This window comes from Hemicordylus capensis, chromosome 2 (genome assembly GCF_027244095.1).
Source record: "Hemicordylus capensis ecotype Gifberg chromosome 2, rHemCap1.1.pri, whole genome shotgun sequence".
Lineage (NCBI taxonomy): Eukaryota > Metazoa > Chordata > Lepidosauria > Squamata > Cordylidae > Hemicordylus > Hemicordylus capensis.
Window position 1 is genome coordinate 132,333,631 of NC_069658.1, and position 9,971 is coordinate 132,343,601.

General features: G+C 43.3%; 1 protein-coding gene across 12 annotated transcripts in view; it reads right to left on the reverse strand.

Annotated features, from left to right (window-relative positions):
• The window catches only part of SHOC1 (shortage in chiasmata 1), a 91,853-nt gene that overhangs the window by 81,662 nt on the left and 220 nt on the right, over nucleotides 1-9,971 (reverse strand). For 7 of the 12 annotated variants that reach the window (XM_053301036.1, XM_053301041.1, XM_053301046.1 and 4 more), the window contains exons 2-3: nucleotides 5,260-5,345; nucleotides 2,603-2,732 (exon numbers count right to left, since the gene is read on the reverse strand). In XM_053301036.1, the coding sequence (XP_053157011.1) occupies nucleotides 2,603-2,732; nucleotides 5,260-5,304 (175 nt within the window). In that variant the 5' untranslated portion in view covers nucleotides 5,305-5,345. Of the gene's footprint in view, nucleotides 1-2,602; nucleotides 2,733-4,925; nucleotides 5,213-5,259; nucleotides 5,346-8,818; nucleotides 9,730-9,771 lie in introns of those variants that run through there. The other 5 variants (XM_053301035.1, XM_053301034.1, XM_053301038.1 and 2 more) reach the window with 5 other exon arrangements.

The window sequence follows — 9,971 nt, forward strand, 5'->3', positions numbered from 1 at the left end:
TAACCACTGCTCTTTTCTCAGTGCTGGTAGGGCCCTTTAAGAGACAAGGAGGCCATCTCTTAAGAGCTCTATGGGGAAAGTGCTGGGAAGGACTACACATCCCAGCACTTTGTGCATGTCTTCCAAGATTATGCAGGGGCTCTGGACAGCTCTGCTTCCCTTAAAGAAGTCCCCCAGCTCTGAGCAAAGTGCAGCACTGCAGGGTGAAAATGATTGTCTCTGCAAGGTGCCAGGTCAACTATGCAGAGTATTCAGCTTTGGTCAAATAAACAATTTTATTTCGGCCCCATAAACAATTAACCAGGGAGCCACACTTAGGGCAGATAGGGGCTGCCAGTGGCTCCCAGGCCTTACAGCACTGACTTAGTGCATGACAGTGTAGATGAGAAATCTGAAGCCAGCTTTCCTAGCACTCCTCTCTCCCCTACCCCAGCATATAGAGTATGCTGGGCTCACTCCCTTAAGCAGTGAGCTTTCTTCAGGAACCCCTCACCTCAATGTCCTGACTCCTCTGCCCTTTTCCTTGCACACTTATACTTTCCTTAGAACCATGTTTCTCAGTTCATGTCCTACTCTAGACCCATTCTTCAGGTACCTTCTTTCTTAACTTCTCTATGTGCAGGGACCGCTTTTCTGTCTTCAGTTTGCCTTCCAGAGTTACTCCTCTCTCTAGTAACTGTGTGAATCCCAGGCAAACTGACCACTTTTCCTTCACTCACAAGAGCTTGAATGCAAGCATTCTTCAAACAGGCAGAATATTCATAAATAGCATTCTGTGCCATCGTATCAAACTCATTCAATAGGTTTTAGAGGATTCACAGCCACAAGCTCAATACAATGAGGCTGATCACATGAGCAGCCAAGTCCTAGCTTGGGCCATTCAGCCTAGGCTTAGCTGCCCATGCAAAGTGCCGAGTTCGAGCCCAATCCTGGCACGGCCTCGATCCCAAGCATGGCAATTTACCCCAGGTTTTAACCTGGGTTTAAGGGCACATATGGTTTGGGGTCTTGTGTGTGTGCATGGGCTGCAGGCTGCCCATGCACACAGAGAGCCAGGAAAGCAAGAGCACCCAGCTGAGGGAGGATCCCTTGGTGCACTGCACCCCTGGACTTCCGTCTCTGGCTCCTGCTCTGCCATTCGCTGGGGCACGGCTCATGTGCCATGCGAACGGCTGAGCATGAACACAGAAATCAATCATGTGCGGGGAAGCAGGCAGGTGCTTGCCTCCCCACCAGCCCTCTGCCTTGCCAACAGTTTTGGTCATGGGAACAACCTTAATATACATATAGGGGCTATTCACATGACCGCTCGAAAGCACTTTCGAGCGGCCATGAGAACTGCCAGGAGCTATGTGGCTCCTGGCGGTTAGCACGCTTAAGTCCCCCGCCAAAAAAACGAGGTTAGCGGAGCGAGTGCTCTGCTAACCACGTTTTGGCGATCGTGATTCACCACGGTGCAGCTCACAAGGAAACCCCCGACTGGTGGCTCCAACAAGCCTCCTGGCCTCGGGGTCTCCCTAGAAAGCCCCACATATTTGCGCAGGGCATCTTGGGACTTCCAGGGGCTGAGTGGACCCCGATCCCCACCGCCCCATCAGCTCCGTGACAGAGCCGGTAGTCGTGTGGGCAGCCAATCCAGCTGCCCAGGGACGGCTGGATGCTCATCTGCGGGGAGAGCGGGTCGGCTCTCCCTGCAGAAGCCCTGCAGGCTCTACACACCAATTGTACATAGAGCTTCATAGGATAGTTCCTGAGCAGGTTCTGACATCATGTGGAAACATGGTTTATTTCATTTAACTGAAGTTAGTGTGTATCTTTGAACCCATGCCAGTCTACAATCATCATTTCAGGCAGTCAAATCTTGATCTGAATTCAAGGTTTGAAGATTATTTTTTTTGTCCTTATCAAGGTTTTGCATGATGCAAATCCACAATTATGATTTAATCTTGGTTTGTTTCAGTAGCACTGCCCTTGCAAGGCTCAGCATAGGGAGAGGCAAGCCTAGATCATGGGAGGTAAGGAGAAAGGACAGGACCTGAACAAACCACAAAATGGTGAAACAAACCAAGATTTGATGATGATCCGTGACACTAATTCAAGTTCGTTAAATTCGAACTTGGATTGCTTAATTAAAATAAACTATACTTCTACAGGATGTCTAAACCTGCCCATTATAGATGCATGGAACATGAACACGTATTCTGCTTAACAGTTTTTAAACGTTGTTGGGCCAGTTTGGACAATAGGGCCAGTCACTGCATAAGGGGGCAGGTGGGGGAGAATGTTTGAACTTTAAGGTAGTATTTAAATAATTCAATGAAGGGTGGTTTGGGAATTAATCACCACATGATTAAGTGGTGGTGGGGAGGTGCACCAGTCGGAGGCCTCACCATGAGATGAGCCACCGGTTGAGTTGCAGTTGTCTGAACTAACCTACTGCATTCTCCTGAGAGAATTCTTAAAGCGGATAATGTATTTCTTATGCAAGATTGGCCACAAACATTTTACAACGTGGCCAAATTCTCATTGTCCTTATCTTTCACCCATAGCTCATTGTTTAATATTAAAAAAAAATGATATGTGAAAGAGAAATGTAACTTACCTCTTGTCCATGGTCTCCTGTATTTATCATCCGCAAAGTCTCCATCATGATAATAATTTTTATCTTTGTATAAACAGGAAGGGATGTGAATTGATAACCGTTCAAAGAAAAATCTCTGTTGGGAAACTTTCTGCCCAAGAAAAATGTACCACATGATTATGTGTAATACAGTTTAAAATTTATCATATTAGTAATTCAATGCTTCTCAAAGAGTCACACAAATGTGATGTGCTAGCCTGGACAATCCTTTCAGCTGGAAATGTTCAGCAGTATTGCCAGCAGTTTCTTACTACTGCCTTTCCCCAGCACATACAACAATCTTGTATGTATGTGCAAGCGTGCATAATTAAAGTGACATATGTACAAACTCACACCCATCTCCTAATGTTCAGAAGACTTCTTGTCATCCAGAGTCATACTATATTGGGGGTTGCATTACAGTACAAGAAACATGTTGAAGAATAAAGATGCAGGCTGCAACATATAAACTCTGGTAGACCATAAAACCATAAAAAGACTTTTTAAAGCACCTGCACAAACTCTCATGCAAAAGCTTCTGAGAATGGAGCAATACTTCTGAATTTGGGGTCACTTTTCTCATGTAATGGTCTTCTATTAACTCAGGAACAGCCTTTCTGTGAGTAGAAGAGGATTTCCTCTAGCAGAAGAGCATTTTGGGATCCATGCCAGGGTTGTCAACTTTTGATTTAAACAAAATCTAATGCTTGGGTGGAGGCCAGAGCCATGGGCAAGTCAGGGTATGAAGTAAAGTATTTATTAAATAGCAAAGTATTTCAATGTCCATCCTTGTAAATGGTGTTAGTCACAGTTGCCATTATCATGCTATACTGTCCTACTCAGTGTTTCTTCTGGTCTTACTTTACTCTGGCTCCTTTGGCTCACCAGAGCCTCTACAAAGGGGACACACACAAGCATCCTGCAGTCTGAGACGCAGCAGGATGTGAAATGGTACACTACGAATAAATGAGCTCAAAGCGTGTACATGTGGGGATTATACAGCTTAAGCATGCTCTTTAAGTGAAAACACTGCTACTGAATTTCTCAGCAAAATATTCTTCAGCCAACCCAAATTTCTGGCTTTTACACACAATGTTCTGGTATTCAATGAACATTCAAATATTCATCAAGTGCTTGCTCACTGGCTACAGTGAGATTCTAAAGTAGGAAGAAAATATTAAAGAGCAGTAAGTGTTAATTATTATTATTTTCAATATTTAATCATTTTAAATTGATATTGGATTTGCGGGGGAGTAAATTTAGTATTTTTATTGTAATTTTATTGTTCTGTAATACTAGGAAATGTGTTCATTTTCTACAAATTTAAGGAGCAATCTTTCAACCAGCACTGTTTCTACTGCAGCCTCCCTTCATTTCAGTGATGTTCTCCATGTAAAATATGAGCATGTCGATGCCACATGACCACGTCAGTGCCAAATTTCCACTGATTTAAGGGGAAGAGATTAAAGTGCATGCTAAACTATCTCACTGAACTCGACAGGCATTTTACAGACCTTAAGCCTAGATGGATCATAACGAGGGTTGTAATTTTAAGTTAATCAACACCACCCTGCATGTTAGAGTAGAATAAAACAAACTGCAGTGCATATTAAACCACAAAACAGGAATTCCTTCAGCAAAAAGAGATAATAATAAATTATATATTAGGTCAGAACCTACTCTCAAACTGAACTGTAAAAAAAAAAACAAAAAACCTATTTTAAAAACCGATATAAGAAGTTCCAGAAATCTTAAACAAGAACAATAGTAGTGGCTCATCCTAAAGAGCCAGAGGGGCATCAAGTGTTCAATGATTAACCAGCCTGCAAAACTCTACCTGACAAATGGCCGGCCTATGGGCAGCACGGCTCTTGTTAAAATCAAGGCAGGGCAGGATGGGAGAAAGAGGTGCAACCTGGACTGCCAAGAACCAGAGGGAGCTATGCCTTGTTTGGCACCCCCCTGGCTCGTTAGGATGAGTTGCCACTGCAAGAAACATTATTGCTTTTCAATTTTGACCAAGGTAAACTGTGATTCTATGTGAAAAATTACTATGGATAAGGAAACTGTGAATATTGGGTTATTGGGGCAATGGGAACACGGGGGTTAGGATCCTGGAGGCCTGAAAATTGCTCAAAGGGTGCAACAAAAAGGGTTGAAGGGGCAAATTAAAGTGCCCTACTGTGCTTTGCAAGCCTCCAGCGATCCAGCAATGCCCCTCAAAAGTGAGAAGTAGTCTGTTTTGTAGCCTTTTTCTGCTGGGTTTTTAGAGAAAACAAGCTACAAAATGGCGGCCAGAAATTACCCTTGCGGTGATTTCTGGCTGTCTCCGACCTGCAGATATGTGGAGCTGACCCCCTTTCTGCCTGTTTTTATTCACATATGCTGAAGTTGGGTGTTAATTACCCGACCGTGGATATGTGAATCCGCGGCTGTAGAGTCTGCAGATATTGGACTCCTGTATCAAGAAAATAAAGACTTTACTGCACTGTCAGAATAATAAAACTTCATCAATGGAAACAGAATAGATATCTAGTTACTTATTTCTATGCCTTTTAAAAACTGCATTTTAATATGTAACTATACTGTTCACATCACACTTTTGGCGGAGCAAGAGATGTAAAACACCAAAACCGTACCTCATATAAATAGTCTACTGCATGGTATTTCAAGGCTGCAAACATTTTTTTTTTCTGATTTGTGATGTATTCAAAAGCTTAGTTATCTGAAATAAATGTAAAATAATTAAAAAAAATACCCATACACACAATGCTCAGTATTACTACTACTCACTTCTTCTTCCAACCTCTATGTGAGCAATTTCTTTTGTATGAAAGCTGGATCAACATGTTGACTCACTTGCACCCCAGATAAGGCAGTCAGCATCAGGAGTCAACTGAGCTCTGGCCAAGGGTTCACAGCTAACTTCCTTGTCCCCAGGGCCCACCCGGGCCCACCTGCCCCCACCCAAGGCACTGGCAGTACTGGGAGGAGGCAGTGGCATCACAACATTTTTGTGCCACTGCTGCTTTCCAGACTATGCACTAGTCACATGCACTACAACCTTAGAGGTTGAAGTCCAGGTAGATGATGCATCCCATGCTGACTTCACAGAATTAACTAATGCAGGTAACATAGGGAGGGCCACAGGATGAGAGGTTTTAGATGAAGAAATGAAGTCATAGACAGGGTTTTTAACTTCGGGTGCTAGAGATTTCAGTTCCAGGCCAAGAACTTTGGCCATTTCAGCCACCTGGATACAATAAGATTTCATCTCCTCTGTAGGAATATTAGAAGGATTGTTCTACATTTTGATCAGGCAAAGAGTCTGATGGGTTTTCTATGTGAGTAGAGTTGTCATTTGAGTCAGACGTGGATGTATATTTATCATTCAATTTTTCTTTTTTATGAACAGCAGATTTTTCCTGAATTGTAGTGGAAGAGATAACTTGCAAATATGGAGAGGAAGGGTGGGTTATCTCTCTCGGCTGCTCTGTAGGAGGTTGTGGAAGAGGAGGAAGGTCTAGTGGTCTCTTGAGTGATGAATCACACTCCTTAGACAGGGTTTGTGATTGTGAGTTGAAAGCAGATTTCATCTTCCTGAGTTACAATTTTAAACTATGGAAGACTTCTTCATAGTCTTAAGGTAGTGAAGGAGAAGGCATATAGAAAGGGTCTTTGAATCTTTCCATCCTTCTAATATAGCCTGGATCAAGAGCAACTGGTGAGCGCCAACAGTCCATCCTCCTTCTATATAAGGAGTATGAATTGAAAGATGGTATCTTTCTTTCCAAGGGTGATTTGGAAAACACGATAGAGAAAAACCAGGTGTCACTCTCGCTGGTGAGGCTGATGATGTTTTCAGAATAGGCAGTGCACCAATTTCATCCTCGACATCAAGCCCATGCAAAGAAAAACCCTTCAAGTTTGTCCCAGAAGATGTTGTATGTGGAGGCCCCAGGACAGAGAATTCCTTCAACAAAGGTAGTGTGGAAGGAAAGTTGGAGCTGAAAACAAGTGACTCAGAGACAACTGAGGAAGTGAGTAGTTGCCTTCCTAATTCAGACACAGGCTCGGCCAGCATCGGTGTCAAAATTTATGGAATCGAGGTTTTCTCCATAGAGGGAGCAACTGATATGGTAGACATTGAAGTTGTGGCTGGAGTTGATGTTGGGAAGGATGCTGGAATGTGCGACACTTAAGAGACCTGGGGGTCAGTAGAACTGGTCTCTATGATCTCAGGAGAGGAAGAAGAGGACCAAGATTGGGTTGGAGGCAGAATCTGAACCATAGAAGGTGATGGGGTTTGAGTACTGTGTAACATCAGCGATGTTGAAACCAGAGGTGGTGGATGAAATGGCATTGGCAGAATTGGATGCATCTCTTTTGGTCTATGGAGGAACTTCAAAATGAAGTTGACAATGTTGGGGTAGACTACGCTGAAGTTTTTTGATGTTTAGCATGGGATGGAGAGTCATCATCTGTCATGGTGTTTATACTTCTTGTGGTGTCTATGGTGCTCATCCTTGGAGACTTTGTGAGGCTTTTAAAAAGTCTTTTGAGAAGTCTTAGCTGGGGAAGTTGTTGATACCAACTGAGACTTTGGCTATTGATGGTTGGACAGTGTCGATGCTGATGGTAACGAGGACCGTGGCATCGGGGTTGCAGGGCGTAATGCTTGTTCATACAAAGCAGCCCTTAAACACAATTCTCTGCTTTTTCTGGCTTGCTTTGGAAAAGATAAGCAAATCTTGCAGGTTCATACAATATGGTCCTCTCCAAGGCAAAGCGGGCAGAGTTCATGTTTGTCAGATGAAGCATCCCATGGCACAAAGAACACCTCTTGAATATTTTTTTTAGTGTCCATCAGTACAAATACCAATAAAACTAATTAAAATCATAAGGCAAAGAGTAGAGATAAAGCGAACTGTAGTTGAAAAGCTGAGAATCCAAACCATGAATCCTTTTCTTTCAGGAACCAAGCATGACAGGAGCGAATCCTGAGGGAAGCACATGCAACGGCAGTCAAAAAGGAACTGAGTAGAAGGGTGCTCTGTCACCAAAGATACCATGCATGCTTGATAAGAAAAGGATGGAACTACAGAATATCACAGAGCTACTGCTTACATAGGACAAAATGAAATAGCATGAGATCTGCCCAGTAAATTATAAGAGTACTGTATAGGAATGAACATATTCTTAATAAAGTCTGTAGCATAAATAAACCATATCAAGAGACCATAGCTAAGATCAGGACAGAAACACTCTTTTGCACAACAAAACACCCCTGTTTGGACCAACAGCAGCAGTAAAACAGAAAAAATTCAACCATCCTGCACATTGTCCCACACTCACACTCTTTCATGGGACTAGAACCCCCAGGACGCCCAGTTTGGTATTGCACTAAGCAACCCTGATTTTTCATATATTTGCATATGAGAGTACAAAAGTCTTATGCCTTGCAATACTTGTACATAGGCATATCATATACCTACAAGAAAACTCACATGCCTGGTCATGCTGGCTCTTCTTCACTCCTCCATCTTTAATGTCTCCCCACACCCCACTGCTCAAATTACAGAGGGACCAAAGGAGGTCCAGCACCCTTCCCTCTGAGCTGGCTGACTTAGCTATTTTATAGAAAGCTACAGAGGGGACCTGATTTGCTTAAAATTAGGGGGAGTCAGGGAATGGAACTTGGGGATTTCATGTCTCCCAACTTTCCTCCCATCATTCCAGCACTCCCCCCGCCCCGCCACCTTTCCTTTCATCATTCAAACAGTATCACACATACTAATGATTTCCAATGCACGGCCCGCATGTAAGAGAATAATGTTAGGCAGAGCTAAATCAGATAAGACACAAGAGATCCAATGCCAGATCTCCCTAACATTTTCATTTCTACCTAAAAGCAGTGGGGTGAGGAAATCTGATCAGAGTAGCAGCACTGGGGTGAGGGATAGTTTCACCCTCCCCCCACCCACACTGTGTCCCTGATCAAAGTCATACTCTCTGAAGAGATTAGCCCAGAGCAGGGGATGGCAACTAAGATCAGGGTAAACGGCACAGGGGGAAAGCATTAAACCCTCCCTCACCGACACTGCTGTTCTGATCAAATTCAGTGCTGCCCCCACAGCTGTTTTTACGTGAAAATGCGAGATTCAGTCATGGGTTTCCCATGTCTTGTTTGGCTCTTACCAACTTCTGAAGGAATTGTCCTGAAGGGCAGGTCTTACTTTAGCATGGTTCACAACTGTACTGTTATATGGAATGTATAGCACTGTCGCCGCCTCCCTGTTGTAGTATTACTGAGTTTCTACAGAGAAATCCCAGTCTGGTTTGGGCTGTTTCATGCAGCGCAACTGCAAGCAGTCCCACTAAATGTGGTGGACAGAGGCATACTGGGGGGAAGTCAGGGGCAAAGTATGCCCTGCTTCAATAATATCCACACAAAAGCTCACACAGTTACAAGTTCTGAAGGAATTTGGGCATTACTCTGTTCATGTATGTTAATCTGAACAGGGCCCAAGCAATTTTCTCCTTCAGAGAATTCCTTCAGGCCACTGGAACTGGCTGGGGTGGAGACTCTGAATCAACAGCAGCTCTTTCTCCAGTTACAGAAGCAGCACTTTAAGCGTCCTTTTCTGGTCACAAAATCCCTCCCCACTTTCCCTTCTACTTGTTTTAGAGCGGGGGAGGATTGTGGGAAAAGATTAAAGGTGAAGTGAAGGAACTAAACTAAACTAAGAGAGCCACCGTGGTGTAATGGCTAGAGTGCTGGATTAGGACCAGGGAGACCCGAGTTCAAATCCCAATTCAGCCATGATACTAGCTGGGTGACTCTGGGCCAGTCACTTCTCTCTCAGCCTAACCTACCTCACAGGGTTGTTGTGAGAAGAAACCTAAGTATGTAGTACACCCACCGCTCTGGGCTCCTTGGGGGAAGAGTGGGATATAAAATGTGAATAAAAATAAAATTAAAAACAACAACAACTCTGTGTGCTCTTTTATTTTTGAATATTATTGTTGTTGTTGTTTACACAGTCAGACAGGTGTTATTGACTGGTTTGTTTCATCCATACATCATCATCATCATCATCATCATTTCTGAGATAACCAATAATTATTAATAAACAAAAATTATATCTGACCTGCCCACAAAATTGCCCCTTTTCCCTACCAGAAGAAGAGAAAAGTCTCGCTACTCAGCAAACTTGGTGGAAGGAAAATGAACGCTTTAGGGGGGAAAGCCTAAATTGGAGGGAAATATTGGAACAGATATTAATATTGATTAAGTTATTAGATATTATACAGATATAGATACAGATATTAATATTAAGATACAGATATT